This window comes from Gallus gallus, chromosome 7 (assembly GCF_016699485.2).
Source record: "Gallus gallus isolate bGalGal1 chromosome 7, bGalGal1.mat.broiler.GRCg7b, whole genome shotgun sequence".
NCBI classification, from domain to species: Eukaryota; Metazoa; Chordata; class Aves; order Galliformes; family Phasianidae; genus Gallus; species Gallus gallus.
In genome coordinates, this window is record NC_052538.1 from 20,452,878 (window position 1) to 20,471,985 (window position 19,108).

The 19,108-nt window shown below is 36.5% G+C and overlaps 1 protein-coding gene across 5 annotated transcripts in view; it reads left to right on the forward strand.

Annotated features, from left to right (window-relative positions):
* The first annotated feature begins 2,238 nt into the window (after window positions 1-2,238).
* KCNH7 (potassium voltage-gated channel subfamily H member 7) overlaps window positions 2,239-19,108 on the forward strand; it is a 205,257-nt gene continuing 188,387 nt past the window's right edge. For 3 of the 5 annotated variants that reach the window (XM_046943828.1, XM_040703799.2, XM_040703800.2), the window contains exons 1-2: window positions 2,239-2,835; window positions 4,864-5,094. In XM_046943828.1, coding sequence (XP_046799784.1) covers window positions 2,760-2,835; window positions 4,864-5,094 — 307 coding nt within the window. In that variant the 5' untranslated portion in view covers window positions 2,239-2,759. Of the gene's footprint in view, window positions 2,945-3,404; window positions 3,517-4,863; window positions 5,095-19,108 lie in introns of those variants that run through there. The other 2 variants (XM_040703802.2, XM_046943827.1) reach the window with 2 other exon arrangements.

The window sequence follows — 19,108 nt, forward strand, 5'->3', positions numbered from 1 at the left end:
TCACTTTACTCTGTTACTAAATTGCCCAGTTTAAGATATTTTCATCTTGCACTTCTCTCACTGTTGGCTTGCTACAGAAAATTGTAAAGCTTTATGCAAAATAAGTATTAAGCACTCCAAAAGTAACAGAGCACCTACAGGACTGCAGAGGTATAAATCATGGTGATGACAGATTTTCTGATGCCACCTATTGATCATGTAGGTATTATATCCCATCATTCTTGTGAATTCATTCCCTGTCAAAAAGCACATCTCAGATCTTGTCTTTGAGCAGCAGATATCTTGTTGTCTTAATCAGCTCCTAAATCAACTAAGTTAACAAAAAAAAAAAAAAAAAAAAAAAATTGGACATCTATGTATATTATCGTGTCAGGAGACAGAATGGAAAAGGAGTCTGGAGTCATGCCTCTGTTATTTCATGTAAACAAAGGTCAAACAACATGAAAAGATGGGGCTTCTGTGAGGTCTGAATTACTATATTTATTTATTTATTTACCTGAGGACTCTGAACTCTACTAATCTACAGAGTTCCTCAGTTGACCTAGTTTGCTACAAAGTGTTAAACACTGGAAGTAAACATTGGTTGTTTTGTACAGGTCACAATTTTATAATATGTATTTTCTAATGCTGCTTTAGAAACATTGTGGTACCTTTTCTTTATATAAAAATCAGTATGATGGCAATTAAGATTTAACTAGATGCTAGCTATTATGTCAAGTATGAAAATAAATATGCTCCTCTTACTTTAGGTTCACCAGTTATTGGGAACTCCAATACATTTTCAGGGCAATACGTGGGTGTCATGATGAAGAGCAGAAAGAGAAAAAAAATCAACCTCATACATGTTTCACTATGTAAAAAGCAAGTAACAGTTCTCTCAGAATTTCATTCTCCAGTGTTGATCAGAAAGTTGCAAAAATGTCACAATTCTTTACATACTGCAATTACAAACAATACATATGGTTGTTATTCCTTTGATTCATTCATCTGAATATATGGATTAAAATATTTACTACTGTAAATGAGCAACGCCCACTTCCTAAGATTGATTATGTACTTGATTACACACCACTTAATGGAGCTGAAGCTTTATAATTAGTATACAGTGAATTACTATGCAGCCTTCTAAAGACAATTTATGTATGTACAGGCGCTATTTTCAGAGATTATTTACAGTTGTGTAAATCCAGAATGATTCCACTGAGATTAAATGAAATTAGTTAAGAAATATGCCCACATACTCAACAGACTGCATCCCTCCCCTGACAGATACAGAGGAAGACACACGCTAACAGTGAAACAAAGGCAACACCTGAGAAAAACCCATGGGAATAAGGAAACACCTGCTTATGCTGTAGGAGAACAGGTGGGAGGCGGTGGATTGCCGGCTCGATATCCTGTGCTCCCTATTACAAAGAACAGGGAGCAGGTGCCCCTCTATTTTTTCCATGTGAGTTTATTAAGAATCCGTTGCTGCCCTGAAGATGCCTTTCCAGTACCACATGGCTGCCCTCAGCTCTCTCCTCGTATCACCTCACCGTGCTGAACACACACCATTCTGCCTGCTGAGTAGCTCAGGGAGCAATAATGACAGCTTAAAATAACAGTCGCTTCCCCGGGGAGCTTTCTGTGTGGGGTGGCAGAACCCGAGAGGGCGAGGAGGGGGAGTCACGGGGGGAGCTGGGGGCAGCGGCGCCTAAATAGCCGGCTGGGAGGCTTCAGGACCACGGACAGCGCCCTGCCCGGCCCCGACCCCCGGCCTCGGCCTGTAACAGTCGCGCCCGAGGCCGGCGGGCGGGGTGCGGCTTAGAGGCAACCCGCACCGGCCCGGCCCTCGGCACAGAGAGTTCCCCCTTCTTCGCCAGGATGGGGGCGTGGGGAAAGCCTCCCCCGGGTCACACCCCGGGAGGCAGGGACGAGCCTTTTCATTACGACGGGAACGGATCTCGAGGGCCTCGGTTGTCCCTTTTCTGCATGTTGATCCCCAGTAGCACCCCCCACCCGCAGACGAGGCGTGCACACGCTCGGGAGCCCAGAGAGGAGCGGTGGGGCCGGGCGGAGCCGCTGGGACCGGAGGAGGCAGCGGAGCCCCCCCCGCCCTGGGTCCTCTCTCCCCCTGCAGCGGCGGCGGGGGAGGCGGCACGTCGCGGCGGGGCCGGGTGTAGCTCTTTCCCGATGCCGCTGTTTGTCGCGGAGTTTGGAAGAGATTTATTGGCTGGCTCTTGCTAAGCCACGCTTGAGTAATCCGAGCTGCTGCGCGCCGTGGTGAAACCCGGAGGGGGGGAACGTCACTCCCTCTGGCAGCGGAGCAACATTAGTCTTCCAGCCCTCTAACCATCGCTACAGCGTCGGAAACTGCCGGGTCACAGCCATTTGCTTTGGAAAATTGGCGATGTTTGGTGCTAGAGATCGATTACCCTCGTAATCTTTCCCCCACCTCCTCCTGCTTTACCCCACCCCTACCCGCCCCAGACAATAGCGTCCACGGTCCGCCGGGGAAAAAAATAGAAAAGAAAGCAAGGAAAGAAAGAAAGAAAGAAAGAAAGAAAGAAAGAAAGAAAAAGAAAGAACTGGGGGATGGATCTGACTCCGATAGGAAAAGCGTGTGTCTAGAAGTGGTGCTAATGGGAAGAGATTTCCGAGCTCCAGAGGACGATGGTTTCTCACAAAGGGTAGCTGGCTCGGTGCTCGGGGCTGCAACCGTGTAGGAGATCCTTGGAGAAGTCCTTGTGCACAGAAAGCCGAAGATCTGTACAAACATGCCTGTTCGCAGAGGCCATGTGGCACCACAAAACACATTTTTGGGTACAATCATACGAAAATTTGAAGGGCAAAGTAAGTTCTCTCTTTCTATCTATTTTGCTACAGTAGTTTCTGCTTGTGACTAAACGGACAGCAGCTCTGGACTATTTTAAGTTTGTCGCTTGGAAAGAAAACCCCAGAGGTGAGGAGGTTACTCCCTCGCAGGAGTAACGCTGTTTTTGATCTAGAATGCAGATTACTGACTTGAATTATTGTGTTGTCGTTTTTTTTTTTTTTTCTCTCCCGTTTCTATTAACAGTTTTTATTTTTGATTGCATCTGTAATGTGTAACTACAGAAGTTATATCTTACCATTTTCTGAACTAGAGAGATGGCTGTAACACAAAGTTTGCAATCTTGCTTGTCTATACAATGCCTGAGAAATTTGGTTAGATTTATTGATTTTATAATTAATAATAGTTATCATTGTCTTTTCAAAACACAGCAGAAGAAGCAGCCTTTGATTTAGAGGAAACAAATAATATGCAAAGGAGCTATTAAATGGAAAATATTCTTACCTTATCATCATGACTGCATTTTAATGTAGCTGTCAGATATTTGCTTTGTTTATGGAAGCCTTAAATATCTATCAGACCAGTGCAAATGCATCCTCAGAGAGTCTATGAGATCTTTTCCAATGCAGCGGTTTGCTACCTGTCAAGGAGGCTGAAGCTGAAGTGGTATTCCTGGCCGGAACTCTGGGTTACTGTTAACAGTAAGAAGGAACACTTGATGCTTAAAATGAATTTCATTTAGAAACGGTAGTTTTATATATGTACATTTATTTAAATATTTAGCATATTTTTAGTATCAGTCTAGTGCAAACTCTTACAGCTAACTCCAGCTTTTGTACTTCCTTATACTTAGACACACATTAGCAATTTAATATTTATGTTATTTGAGAATAAAATAAAGACAGACTTTATAGTCCTAATTTTAAAAAATGCTACGTTAGTGTTGCTACTTGAGACAAGTTTTTATGTTGTAGACTATGTATGTTGAATATAAACCACTGCCAACCAAATAGACAAGTGATAGTGGAAATTCAACATGATTGAAAGACAGTGGAAAAAGCAAAAATGAGATCTCTCCAAATATTTCAGTGTTAAAAGACAAAATATTTTTAGAATTATGAAGACTTGTAGTGCTACCTTGGTATCAAGTCCCCTCTGAAGAGAGGGAACTTCTAGTGTGATTAGAGTAAGCAGAAATTGGCATTATTGACAATAAATGTATCAAAGCAGTACATTTATAATTAAAATAGGAGTAATGTGTTATAGTGGTAAACAGTGACAAATGAAATAACAGTCAAATGACAACTTCTGAACTTTTCTCTGAGGTGAGCATATAAGAAAGTGTGCTGGACTAAGGCACAGAACTTCAGTGGACTGTGAAAAAATGTTTCAAATGCCACAACCTTTGATTTTGGTGTGCCTTCAATTTCATGTTCTTGCTAAGGAATATTTTCTTTTATAAGTGTAACTTTAAAACAAGCACAGAAAACAAATTTTTATCATGTTCTTTTCCAGATATCTTTGCTAAAACAATGACTATAAACTCAACTCAATGAAAATCCCGACTTAATAGACTCAGGTGGTTGCTCTTCTTAAGAGCTCCTCAATTGTGTAGAACCCCCTTCCTTCTTATTCGCAGCCATCCCCCCTGCCCTCCAAAAAAATAAAAAATACTAACTTTTTAATGACTTCTTGTGGAGTCATGGCTGACAGGACAGTGCTCATCACCTTCCTCCTCATCATCTGAGTTTCACTGTAGCTACGAAGGGAAAGAAAATTAAAGTTGAGAAGTTTTGTGAAAAATTGCACAGTCTGGTAGTCTGGTTTTATTTCCTTAAAAGACAACTATCTTCACTTTTAATGTACTCTAAATTTATTGAAGTTGCTTTAAAACCTTTGGATCAAATTAAATAAACAAAATGACTGAAAATCACTGCATTTCAGGCATCCCAGTGAAAAAAGTGGTTGTTTAGCATCCATCCGTGCAATCAACACTTTATGAAAAGTTGAAAGAGTACTAAAAAATGCATAACTTTCTTTTATTGCAGATAAAAAATTCATCATTGCTAATGCTAGAGTGCAAAACTGTGCTATCATCTACTGCAATGATGGGTTCTGTGAGATGACCGGGTTCTCCAGGCCAGATGTCATGCAAAAACCTTGCACCTGTGATTTTCTTCATGGACCAGAGACCAAAAGACATCACATTGCTCAAATTGCTCAAGCACTGCTGGGGTCAGAGGAGAGGAAAGTGGAAGTCACCTACTATCACAAAGATGGTAAAGTCTGCTTTAATTGTCAAGACTTTTTGCGTATTTCATTATCTGGTTAAAACGTGTCTGCTGGCCAGACCCTTCCCTGGAGTAGTGGTATAATTCCTTTGAAGTCCAGTGAAGTACACTTCAGCATAGTAATAAGGGAATTTTCCTTGATAGTAGTGCGTGCACAGAGTATATCAGTGTATGCTGACGGTAACAGCTGAATGAGGTTAGCACTGCATCTGCAACTGTTGAACAAAAGTTTTCTAGGTTTAAATTTGGTGTAAATTTCCTGTAGTAAACAACCCTACTACAGTGCAAAGATAACAGGAAGCAAGAATCCTGTGACTGTTAATTTTTATGAACTATTTGAGCTCACAGAAAGTAAAAATGACTTACAAGTTTCAGGTCTTAATTCTGCCAGCCTCACACAAAGCAAATGCATGATTTGAATGCAGTATTTTATTTGGAAAAACACAATGGGTTTAAAAGTAGCAAAAAATTGACCTATAATGAAGAAAGTATCAGCCTGTAAAGAAAAAGACTAGTCCTTTTTAGAGATGAGATACTGTTAATTTGGAGTATCTGCATTTGAATCCGGAAGTTATCTTAGAATTATGTTGGCATAGTAAAAAAAAAAAAAATGGAATGGTTAAACTAAGGAGCGGAGAGTGTTCCTGGTTTTTGGTGAAGATACAGTATCTGTTAACAATATGCTGATATAAGGGAGTGTGGCTAAATATGCCTTGCTGATGCTTTCTTCCCAGTGAGAGAGCATGAAATGAATAAATGACTGTATTTGCTGATCAAAAAATGCACACCCATGAAAACTTACTATGATACCTAATAGTTATGTGTAGGCTTTTATTTCTATTTCTCATTATCCAGTGTTTTTTGCAGAAACATCTGTCCTTCAAACAAATCCAAATAATGAATGTGTTGTGTACCTTACTCTGTCTCTTGCTCTGTATGTGCTCTTGAGAGAAGGAAAAGGAAATTCATATTCAAATACTGAGCTTAAATTAGTTCTGGAGAAGTGCCAGTGTTTTGTTTGCATCAATTTTAGAATCACATGCAAAAGATGCTCTCATATTTTAAAGTCACAGAGGTAAAACCATGTTCTTAGTAATTCTGTTGTTATCTTGGAGAATCATAATATTATTTTTAGCTTGGGCAGGTGTAATTCAGATAGGACTCAGGCCACTCACTCTGCCCACACTACCAATATTTAATGTTCTTAACATATTCTCATTAGTGTCCTTTATTTCTTAAAGCTGGTTTGGTGATCTGTAGTAGATTTTGCTCAAGATTGATTGTTGTAGTTGTTCCTTGAACATAGATTTATCAAGAGATCTGACACTGTGTGTCTGTACACATTTAGCCTGTGTTTGTGCTAACTTGGCATGTGTTAAAAATAATATTGCAAAAGGAGAATGTCATTGCTAACTTTCATAGCCACAAGCCTGGAGCATTGTTTTGAGATCTGGTTGTTGAATAGCACTTCAGACTTCCAAAATACTGAGGGATAGGAAAGGTGCTTAACTAAAGTACTGTTTATCCAACAGTTAACCTTAATATGTGTTTTTCTAAATATGATGAGTCTTGGCATCATACAACACACTATAATCTATTTGAGGCAAATCAAAGCAAAACTGTCCACAAAAATTGCTATACACTTTGTAAATATTTTGTTTGTTTTTTTTGAAGTACATTATAAATGGATTATTCACTGTAAACAATCTCATACATAAAAGTCATAAGAGTTTTCATTAACTTCACTTCTGTGAAAAGTTTCTTTAAACTGAAGGATTTAAAGAACGGTATGTTCAACGGCTAGGTAATTTCAAAAAGCTATGGATAATATTTCTAGACACATTCTTGAAAAATTAACTGGCCAAAATGTGAAATTCATTTATTGTACACTATATGCTGTGCTAAATTTAAACAAATAGAGATGATTTTTGAACAATTAAATTTCATTTAAAATATTAAGTCACTGATTATAGGTAAAAATTGACAAAATACCAGATAGATCTGGCACTCAAATTCGTAACTCCCTGACAGCTTGATCATTTGTATATATAGATTTTTCTGTTTGGTACACATAATGTTCAATTTCTGTAGAAAATGTGAGAAAAAGTTCTGAAGCTGATGTGGTATTATGAAATTTAAATTGCTCGTATGATGGATATAATAAATTTTTGTAAGCATATTCCATAGCTATTATAAATTACCAAAAATATATACTTTGCTTTTCATCTAACATTTGGAAATGTGTTTTATACAGAAAAATATACAGAGTGGTGACAGCTAATAAAGACTTTCCCTCGGTTCTGAAGCAGAACAAATTTAACAAAATTGCTAAACATTTGAGATTTTAGTGCCTGGTTGGTTGCTTATTTTCCATAGTGTGGTGTGAGCGAATATGAAAATATTTTAAGAGCTCAATACCGGCACAGTTAGACATGTAACTTTTTCCACATAAGTAACCCAAGTTCTTTCAGTGAACTGCCCGATGCTTGAAAGTTTGATTTGGCATTACATGCAGATATATTTCATAGCCATCTATTGTGTAATATTTCAAATACTTAATCATACATATGAAGAAGACAGCTCATGAAGGTGTCAAGTGGCTTAAGGTGGTAACTACTGATGTGTCTGAAAGCTTTATTACAAAGTCCTCAATAAACGCGCAGTGAAATGCAAATAAAAGCTTATTTCCTACCACACCATCATTTAGTTTATATAGCAACTCATTATATTAGAATTTTAGTGTTTCCAAGAAATTTTTTAGTATTTCAAATATGAGTGGAATCATATGTCCTCACTTTCAAAACTACTATCATTAGAAGTCCAACAAGCAGAGATCAAAAAGAGAATCATTATATAACAAATTATTTTCCTTTTAAATTCTAAATACCGCCTCATATTGTTTTAAAATTATTCAGCTTTAAACTTCAACGAAAAAGGATCTTCTTTTACCAGAAAAACATTATTTCATAGATATGGGGAGTTAGGATTCTAACATTCTCTACTGTCCATAGCCTACTTCAAATTGAAAAAAATTGCAAGATTTTGAGTTTTAAACATCTTGATGATGCAATATTGAATGCTGCTGTTCATTGTTTTAATTTTTCGGCCAGGTCGCACATTTTAAGTGAAGGGGTCAGAAGAACGGGAGGATTTTGGCAGCAGGCTGATCTTCAGAAAATGGCGGTTGTTTGAATCTACACTGCTTTAAATACAGCAGACAAGATACAACAGTTAAAAATGAATATAGCTTATAAATACGTTACATGTAATGAGGCATGTTTCCATTTGCTCTGTGCAGAATGGGGAAATCGTAGAGAAGAGGGGGAGAATATCTGTAATGGTTTCATAGAATTGTGGAGGTAGCATGAATGTGGAACGGCAGAATTACTGACATAACCAGCAAGCCCTGCCCCAACTGTACTGACACCTCATCCTCAGAAGTCTTTAACATTTGTAGCTAACATCTTTACTAGTTCTCATTGTAGTATTTTTATTAGAATAATGTTGTTAATATAGCCTACATTTTGCTTGAATTTCTTCTCACACATTTTTCCTTTTACAAGGCTACTTGTGCAATCCAGGCTGTTCAGGTTATTCTAATCCCCTGTCACGTTGGAGTACTGCCACCGTAGACAATTACTTAGCTATTAAAAATATTAATGACTACTGAGAAAAACGGTTAATAGGAACAGATGGATGCCAAAACTAAGGGTCTAAATTCATAGTTTGTCATTATACAACAAGTTCTCATTGGAACTACTCATGGGTTTAAAGACTCAGTAAATTTTTTTTAATGTAAATATCTCTTTAATAAAAAATAAAAGATAAAAGCACAAGAACTATTATTCTGAAACATATTTTTTTTTAAACCTTGCCCATAAGGCACTAACATCTGTTTAATTCAAAAATTATACTCTGATATCAAAGCAGCTGTACACTATGTTCCTCTCTATTTTGCAACTTAATTTCCACAAGTTATATAACTATATGATCTCTTTCATAGTTGAACGTAAAATATTGTTTATACAGAATATCAATTCTTATTTTAATAATGTTATTTGTGGTGAAAATGTTTGACAGCTCTTCCTTTGAGGACTCCATTTTGGACTTTAAGTCATTATTGCATAAATCATTTTTGACAGCTGTAAAATATTGCTCGAGGTGGTAAATCTGTAAAGCTTTTGACATAAAAAGTGTAATTATTTTGGGATTGAGAATGGATATATGATAATCAAAGGATTGAATCCCACTCTACATTTTTTTTACTAATTTCCCTATGCTTTATAGACAACAATGGTGTGTATCTAAGCATTGAGATTATAAACAATAGCTGTTAGAGGAAAATAAGGAGATCATTTAAGCTTATCCTATAAATATCAGATATTCTAGGGATAAGGAGCACTGCAGAAGGATATAGTTTTGAGGTAAGATAAGATTAAGCTGTTATTTGCTGAGCACTTACAAACCTTGACACATACCTAGTTTGAGAAATGTAATTTGCCACAACTAACTGCAAATTAAACATTTTTGTTCTAAAAACACACTACGGTTCCAAACTAACATTTTTAAGACCTTACAAGTTTTGGGTTTTTTTTAGGATAAGATGCTAAAATTTATTCTAAAAAGTATAAACATACTGACAAAGTCATAATCTTATTTAGCGTTCTTAAATAGAAAGATCAGGACTTCATTTAGAAGTTCGTCATCTAGACTTCAGCAAGGCACTCCTTCACCTCTTTGTGCTTCTTAAATGCTGTGAATCTACCAATCAATTAAAACTACAACTGAAAAGAAAGACCCCTGCATGTATATCAAGACCCCTTAGATTAGCTCTGACACAAGGGTCAGACAGTGCAGTTACAACCGTGGATTCCTAAACCAGAGCTGATTATAAGGGTGAATTAATGAAATCAGTATGTAATATTCTGCTACCACAGGAATTGCTCGTTTAAGAAATAGTACCCGACTGAATTTTGATAAAGAAAGCTTTACCTTTTCACCAACAAAATGTCCAAAAAACTTGCCTTACTGCACACTTTGTCCACGTGTTCTTAAAAATAAATATTCTTGGAACAAATACAGTGTGTTACTGAAGGTATAAATATTAGAAATGCATGCCCTTTTCTTGTGTCTACAGTGTAATGTTTGTTTCTACTTTAGGTTTTAATACTTGCCCAAGGAGACAAAACTTTTCACTGTCTCATTCAGCTCTGTTGTTTTTGCAGCAGGGAGCACTGTGACAAACATGCTGATACCTCAGTGGTCAGAGTATAGCATTCACCCATCCCCATTCGGTTACGGTTCCTGTGCTGCCCAGATCTGTGGGTCACTACTTATTCACATTTCTGATGGGATTTCTAATGGTAATGATAAAGCAGCTTTACCTCTTACTAAGCAGTTTTCTTTATGGACAAATTTCAACAACATTTTTCAGATAGTTGGCTATTATATTTCTTTTTTCTTCTCAAGTTAAGATGAATTTAACTTAAGAAGGGGGGCTTAAAAAAAACTTTTTTTTTTCATTTTCATTTGCTCCTACTAATGATAGAAATTATCTGAATAGAAGAGAACAAAATTAAATCATCTTTAAAATTATTCTCTTTATGTCAGGATGAAAGATTCAATAGGTATGATCAGATATATCTCATTTTAACAAATAAATAAGAATTCAACTACTATTATTTCAGCAACTGCATCTTTAATAGAAAGAAAAAAAAAAAGTGTGGAATTTAGACAAATTCCAGTTCTAAGTTCTTCTACAACACAGCTGAAAACCTGCAAGTTAGTGGATCAGGAGTACTTCAGTACAGTACCCAGGGTAAACTCTTCTGGACTTCCATAGTACAGGTTCACAACAGGATTCAGAAAGTCACTGGGTCAACTTATACTGAACAAAGGACAGAAATTTCCCTTGTTTGAGTTAGATGGGATCAGTGATTACTGATTTTAGAAAACAGTTAAGGGAGGCATCACATTTTGGAGCCAAATAGCAGTAGAAGGGCATGCTATTTTACACATATTCAAAATTAAAAGTTTTTCTAAGCCATTTAAAATGATAATATTCTATGAAGACAAGTTTAGTCTTTTAATTAGGCATTGCCTAGCAAAGGTTTTATCTGTTTTCAATGCGCTTCTCTCAGTTTTAGTGAAAGTCATTTTTGTTTTCGGTTATAAGACAAGAAATACTACTAGTCCGGTGTTTTCTTTTTTGTTTTTGTGCAGTTTCACATAACTGTATTGTGCTCTCTTTCCATTCTCTATTTGTGTCCTTTCTAACGTTACGTTCTGATAAGAGAGTTTTTCCATACTCCTGATTTGTGTTACTGATTGATTCATCCTCTCCACCAAACTGGCTCACATATCACCAGAGCAACTGTTTCTCTAATAGCAGCCTTATGCATACTTTGTATTACACAGTCTTCAGAACATTGCACTTTGAATAGTACCGATGTTGATAATGTTGCTGTTCTCTCTGGTTTCATGCAATGGAAAGACAACAGTGATGTGGATTAGATCTTATCTTAGTGGTTTCAAGTCCTGTTTTAAAGTGTTCCCTACATATTCGTCTCAGTTTACATGCTAGGTAGTCCATGTCCTTCCCAGATTCCCAACTCAGTATGAAGAAGTTCAATCAAGCACCACAGGATTCACATTAACAAGACTAAGCTGACTGTGGAAATTGCTAACTCGTATCTCAAAAGTGATTAGAAGTGTAGCTGGAAATCTAGATCTAAGTAAAGCAAATGCATGACAGTGGCAGTGGAGATCTACAGTTACAGCTGCTTTCATAGTCTGTGTAGCTGAAAGTCCACACTTCTGAGAACTATTGGTGCTATAATTTTGTACATCTTGAATTTTTACTCTAGTGTACTGTGGTATTTTTAAAAAGAAAATAGCACATGTATTTGAGTAATCTTTTGGAAATTTAATTAAAATGTCATTTGGAAAGCAGAATTCTAGCCATAGTTAGTCAATAGGTGCTTTTTGACCTCTGCTATTTACATAGATACCCTAATTTAAGCTCCCTAGAAATAACCCCCTGATATAATGTGGCACTTTCATTTCTGATTTTCTTAATTTCTTTCACCATAATTACAATGAAACTTTATCAGTAAACATCATGAAAGGGGATACAGAAATGCAATAAAAAATGTCAAAATAAACATTATATAGGGGAGATTCTCTTGCCATTTTCTGTTTCATTAACCAGACTCCAGTTACAGATTTAATTATGCTACTTTTGATAATACTTTCTATGATAATGCTGAAGTGTTAGCTAGAAAAAGAATATATTCCAGCTTCATCGTTATCAAAGAAGGGCCGTCATATCATGAAAACCTAAAGATGGTATTTAAATGTCAACTTTATTAACTGTATCATCACTGATAGTTGAGTGGAACTGACAAGAAGAAAGCTTAGGCCAGAAGTCAGATCTGCCTTCAGTACTTCCCTCCTTACTGAAAGTTCTTGCTTTCCCATCCTTGTTCTCCCTTCATAGCATATAGTGAATAAAAATTTTCTTTTCCATTCTGCCATGACCTCATTTAAATTTCTGTTCTGCCATGAATGCAGTGGAAACCAGAAAGTCTTTCCTAAGTGTTCAATTCACAGAAACACAATAGACAAGTTACATCAAATGCTGTGAAATTAGGATTTATCACAATACCCAAATAGAGTAATTTTTGGCACTCTATCAGCTTTTGAAATATTGGCCTCTTCAAAGCAAACACATGGAACTAGACTGTAACTAATCGTTCTGCTCTCAGATAAACTCTTAATGACCTGAGAGCTAGAAAACAATTCTTACAGACAAGGGGCTTGGCTTGTGTGCCTCCAGCTTTCATAGCATTAAACTGCAAACTTCAAATCTTGCAGCACTAAAAATCCTGGTCTTTCGTTGTTAGCCCACTGCTGGCAGGGCCTTATATCACTTTCATTCATAAGACAACCAAAACATGCCTGGATTTTAATGCATAGAATAGAAAGACAGAGATGTCTTCACAGTAGAGATAGACTTACGTTTTTTTTTCTTTCTTCCTCTTAAACATAGGTTGCTTGAAAAGCAGTTAATCATCATGTAAATATATCTACATTACTAGTAGACATGTTCTAAAGCACTTATTCGCAGATGTTCTCAGACTTTAAAGCTGGTGCCCTTTTAAGATTATTTATTACTTAGAGCATTTTCTGCTACTTTTCATTCAAATCAATGCAAGTGTGCCTCTGAAAATAGCTTGCAAATTTCCTCCTTTCAAAACTCATTTGTGCCAATCTGCTTTACTCCTTCCTCTTTGGAAAAAAATGCTGGATAATCTCATTAGTATTTTGCATGTTTATGACCATTGTACAGGAAAGCATTTCTTTTTGCTGTTTCAAAAGAATATAAATCTCAGTAGTGCATAAATCCTATTGTTGTGGTTTTTAAGGTAAAACACCGCTGGCAGTCTGTCTACTTGCTTGAAAAGATGGCTTTCAATTCACAAGTGAGGAAGGAGGGAAATCTTAAATCCAGGTCACTTTTAATAATGATAACAAATGAAAGGACAATTTTATCTTTTTTTCCAATACAAGTGTCCGACATTATTTGTGCATAATAAAACACACAAAAAATCAACATCCAAGTCCATAAAAAAAGAAAACAAACAAACAAACAAACAAAAAAACAAAAAAAACCCAACAACACCCACCCTCTGCACTTCCCCACAGGATTATTTTCTGGAGACCATTTGTATCCCTTTGACAATGTCTCACATTCTGACAGAGGATAAACCTGAGGTCTAGAAGTACCAAACCAGATATCTATAAATCAATATCTAAGCCTTCCCAGTGGCTTAATGGAGCAGCACATGAGCTGGTGTGAAAAGATATCCTATGTATAGTGCCAATCCTGAGCCAGGCTGTGTTGGTTCATGGTTTAGAGCATCATTAGTGCTTCTGTAAGTTATGTTGATTTCCTACAGCAACAAGCATATGAAGTGGCACAGAAGTGGCTTTAGTACCTTTATTTGCAGTCTCAAAGAAAAATTCTGGAGAGCACTACCAGAGGGTTAGCATTGGTTTTGGGTAGTCAAAAGAACTGTACTGAGATGTGGATTCTCTGTATCCCTAGACTGCGAAATCAATTCTCTCACGCTAGGAGCAGAACTGGGATCTAAGGAACTGCTCTCCAATGCCTAAAAAGTTAATTAAAAACCAGTAACTGTTGCTCCGGCTACAAACAAAATTAGTGTCTGTTAAGTGTATGTTTTTACCTCAGGTACTATGTGCAGGTGGGCCTCACCCTTCCCTAAGTTACTGTTTATTTAGAGACTGGAAAGCGGGAAGGAATGTATCGTCCACGGATAACTCTTCTTCAACTGTATTTTTTTAAAGAAGTACACAAACCAAGAATATTACAGCTGAGGAAGCCTTTTTGTGTACTGTGTCCATCTATTAACATTCATTTATAGTTATCTTTTGATCTCATTTATGAAGAATCAGATCCCGTGGAACCAAAATTGGTAGTAGTGTTGATGTCTCTGAAGAACCTGACATATGCAGAACATAATCATTAGCCAGATAAATGCAATCTGGGTGGCTGCTTGTCCTCCAAACATGATTTCTCTTACATTGTTATGTGTAAGAGTACCTGTTCCATGGGAACTAAGTAAATTGTTTCCTTTCTAAATAGTATTTTCATATTAATCCCTTTCCTTATGATCATTTTACTGTCAATAAAAAAACTTGTGAATAAAGTACTTTATTTCCACTTGCTGATGAATTTAAGAGAACATGTTGACTAGGTTGAAATGACAGAGAAAAAGCTATCTTTCACCTTGTCACCTGGAAAGTAGATTGTCCAGATTTTTCTTTTGCCCCTAGGGACCACGGGCACTAAAATATCAGACGATACTAATGTATCGTAGATATTAAGGTCAAACTGAGATTCCAAAAGAAATTACTCACATGAACTTCTACACATAAATGTAAATTTAAGACTAGATTTTCAAATATATGTATCATATATATATTATAAAATGCAACGTCTGCCTCCCAAGACATATAACAACTTTTAATACTCCCTGTTCCATCACAAGTTGATATTTTATAGATCACAACAGTTTTAGAATTAAAGCATTGTTCATATTAAATGCATTCAATCATGGAAAGCCTTAACTGAACAGTAAATTAAAGTGACTCCAAATGGGCTGGTTGACTAATGAAGTGTCTGTTATTATTCTGAAAAGACTGTAGTTCCAAACTGTCTTTATCTGCTCAATTCTTGCACTGCCTTCCTGCCTTTTCTAAGATAGTACAAAGATTGTATTGTACTAATTGTATTTCCCAGTATAAATAAGAGCATTGTATATATATAAATAAATGAGAAAGAAAAGAAAGAAAAAAAAGAACACTAAACCAACAAAAAAACCCCCAACCAACTAAACAATCAACCAAAAACTCACCAATCCCAATCTCCACATTTAAGCTCAAGAAACGTTTAGATGTTGTACTAAGTGACAAGATTTAGTGGGGAAATATTGGTGGTAGGTAGAAGGTTGGACTAGATGATCTTGGAGGTCTTTTCCACCTTTGGTGATTCTGTGATTCTGTGACTGAGTCCAAGATATGCATAACAGAGTCAGAATATGAGAAGATATTCAGCACGGGGTAGTTCTGAAAAACAATCTTTAATAGGAAATGCACTGAATAGGGATTATTCTTAAATCAGCATCTCAGATCACAGGCCAGGTCTGAGAAAGACATCCGAACCTGATGCATATTTTTACATGTTTCTGTCCTGTCTGTAATAAAGGAGAATTTCTAGAGAAATTTCTAGAGACATCGTATGCTGGAGAGAATGCAATGATCTTCAAATGCTGCTATGCGGATAGAGACAGCCAGGGTTATTCTCAAATGGTAAAGGGGCCAAACTGTTTCCTACTTTTGCCACAGAGTTAAAGAAAGCAAATGTGACATCAAGTGCTGTTCATCTTTTCCCCTCTAAACCCTGTATCGAGCTCAGACACCACTGTTTTTAAATTTGATTCAGAAAACAGAACTGCCAGATAAATAAAAAAAAAAAAGAGAAAGGGGAAAAAAAAAAAAAAACCAAGTAGGAGGTATGGTTAAGAAAGTTCAGTGGCTGCTAAAATCACATTTTTTTTCCCAAACAGAAAAGACTTATCATTTGCAACTCTCACATTGGATTTTGTTGTGATAGTTGTAGCACTTATTTGGGAGAATCATGAATCAGTCAGGCAGAGCTTATGAATCACTCTTAAACTGCATCAATATTTTAAAAGAAAGCAAAACTTTATCATATATGAGCACTGTTTGTCTTTTAACTTAGGCTTCTTGCATCGTACAATTAACAAAGGCTTATTTCATCCCCAGACAGACAAAGTCCTCTCTATAGACAACCCAAAAAATAACTGAAATTTCATCAGAGTCTAGCTTGGTACACTTTTTACAGGTTTGTATAATGGAGACTCTCCTCCACGATCCTTTACAATTGTGAGGACTGGGAAAATGGACATTTCTGCAGGATAGAGCACATTTGCTCAGTTTCAGCTAGCTTATATCTTCACCATCAGGTTTAGATATATTAACCACAGATATTCTCATAATGTAGTCTGGATTCTAACATTTTCCCATCTTGGATTTCACCATTTGTTTGTATTTCATTTTTTTAAAAAAACTGGCACAATATGTATAACATGTAACATGGCTTAGTTTCACATGGTGATCTTTAAAAAGCAGTCACTCACTTGTTTGCTTTCAGAAAGCACTCTATAGCACTCTTGTATCACGGGTCCACAGTGTTTCTAGTGAGATATAACAAATCTGAGGAAGGGTAATAGTCCTGGCTATGTTCCTGCTAGTACAACTGAGCTGGACATCACATGTTTCAAGGGATCCCTAAGTCTCTTCCACCAGTAGTTTGTGCTTTTATTGAACCATGTCTCAAGACACCAATGTTTCCCAGAATGAGGCAGTGAATGTATTAAGTACATAAGCCTTATCTGCATCCACTGTCAGTAAATCACCCCTCTCGCTCAGCTGCAGGCTCACATTAAACTTTGTTGGTCTTTTACTGCTAACACAGCTAACAACAGAAGCTCTTTTTGCTGCCCTTGATAACCCTGGAGTTTCAAGTCTAGCTCAGCTTTTAGTTTTCTAAGACCAGCCCCACATGCTTGGGCAGTGTTTCTATATTCCCCTTTGTAGCCTGCCCTTGATTTCTCCTCTTTTATGTATTCTTTTTGCACTGGAGTGCAGTCATGATCTCCTGCTGAGCCAGCTGGTAACCTGATATATCTAGTCATTTTCTGAGTATTCTGACTGCTATTGAGGGTTTATCAGCTATACCCTCCTGAAAGTTTGAATAACTAATGAGTTAGTTGCTTTTTCTTTTTTTTTTTTCTTTTTTTTTTTTCAGTAGATGTAGGTATTTCCCACATCTTTTATTATACTAATTGACACTGTACTACTTTTACAGACTTCTCTTGTTCAATATTATATCAAACTTTATACATGAAATTTGATATAACTTAGGTACATTTATGCATGCATTAGGAAATCCTGTTTATGTTATACATTGAGTATAGCTGAAATTGTAGCCTATATATTATTTACCAAAAGCTTTTTTTCCAAATGTCATTATTAATGTGTTATATGGTATAAATCCCATGCTGATACCCATTATGTTGTGACTAACTGTATGCCGTACTTAGTGTTTTCTTGTATTAGTGGGCAGTTTGTCTAGTCTGTTAGGCATCTGCCTGGTTTTCATACAAATGTGTTTGAGTTCAGAAAACAGATCTACTAATGCTTACTTTACCATGGACTATAATCATTTGGACAGCTTGATGATAAAGATAATTGCAGTGGAAGTCTTCTTGTAAGTTTTGGAAGCAATCCATCCATTATCTTATACTGGGAGATTAATGGAACTTGCCATTGGCAAACAATTAAGGCATCCCTGTATACATTATTAAGCACTTCATTCCCATCTTTAGAGATGTGCCAAAAACAGATCTTAAAAGAGAAATAATTTTCACACTGTGTAGAATTCCTGTTGTGGTTTTAGTAGTGAGGCAAGCCCATTGAAACACTTTCTTGTTTTGGAAGAAAAAGTTTGTTGCCAACAGCATCTCTTTACAGAGATTGTGGCAAAAAGAAAATAAGAATAAAAATAAATAAAAATAAACCCAGCATTTTCTTCTCTATTTCTCTTCTGCCACATTTTATTTCATATTTTCTTCAAGTAATGATGCATATACCTCCTAACTGATTTACCTTAGCCCCTTTCTTCCAAGTTAGTGAGAAGGGAGGATAGAAATCTGCTATTTTGAAGAGTTATCACTTTTTTTTTCTTTGGTCTGTTGCTGGCAAACAACACTATAACCAGTATCAGCATGCACTACCTTCCTTCTAACAGGTTTTCATCACCTCTGGTGGCCGCTGTTGATGGCATTCAGCACCCTGCTGGAATAGGGCCCTAACAAGTGGGACATAATGTGTAAGCAGCAGAGCATAGAGTACCCTGCTCTGGTGTTGACAAATACATAGTTTTAAGCCATGCTCCCACTCAAATACCCATCATTTAGGGATGTGATTCCATGTGAGGATATTAAAAAAGAAAATTGAGACATGATCTCATTGGTTAAGTCACCCCAGCTTGGTGGCCCTGGCAGCCTATTCAGTTCCATAACTCATTCCCTGTTTTCTTTCAGTTCTTTATATAGAAAAAAGGACTGCTAAACATACACAATGTGACAATTAAAGCATATTTAATGAGTATTACTAATAATGAGTTCAACTGCTGCTTGAAGCTGTTGATAAGCTTCATTAAATATACTTCCACTGACTAAAATAGCACTGACAATATTTTTAATTTTATTAAAATATTTTTTCTCCCTACTGCTTGCATATTTGACACTTTCAGTCTGCTTGTTTCATGATAGATTTTATTTTTAATCATCAATGAAATGCTAAAAAGTTCTTCTATAAAACCTGCTTA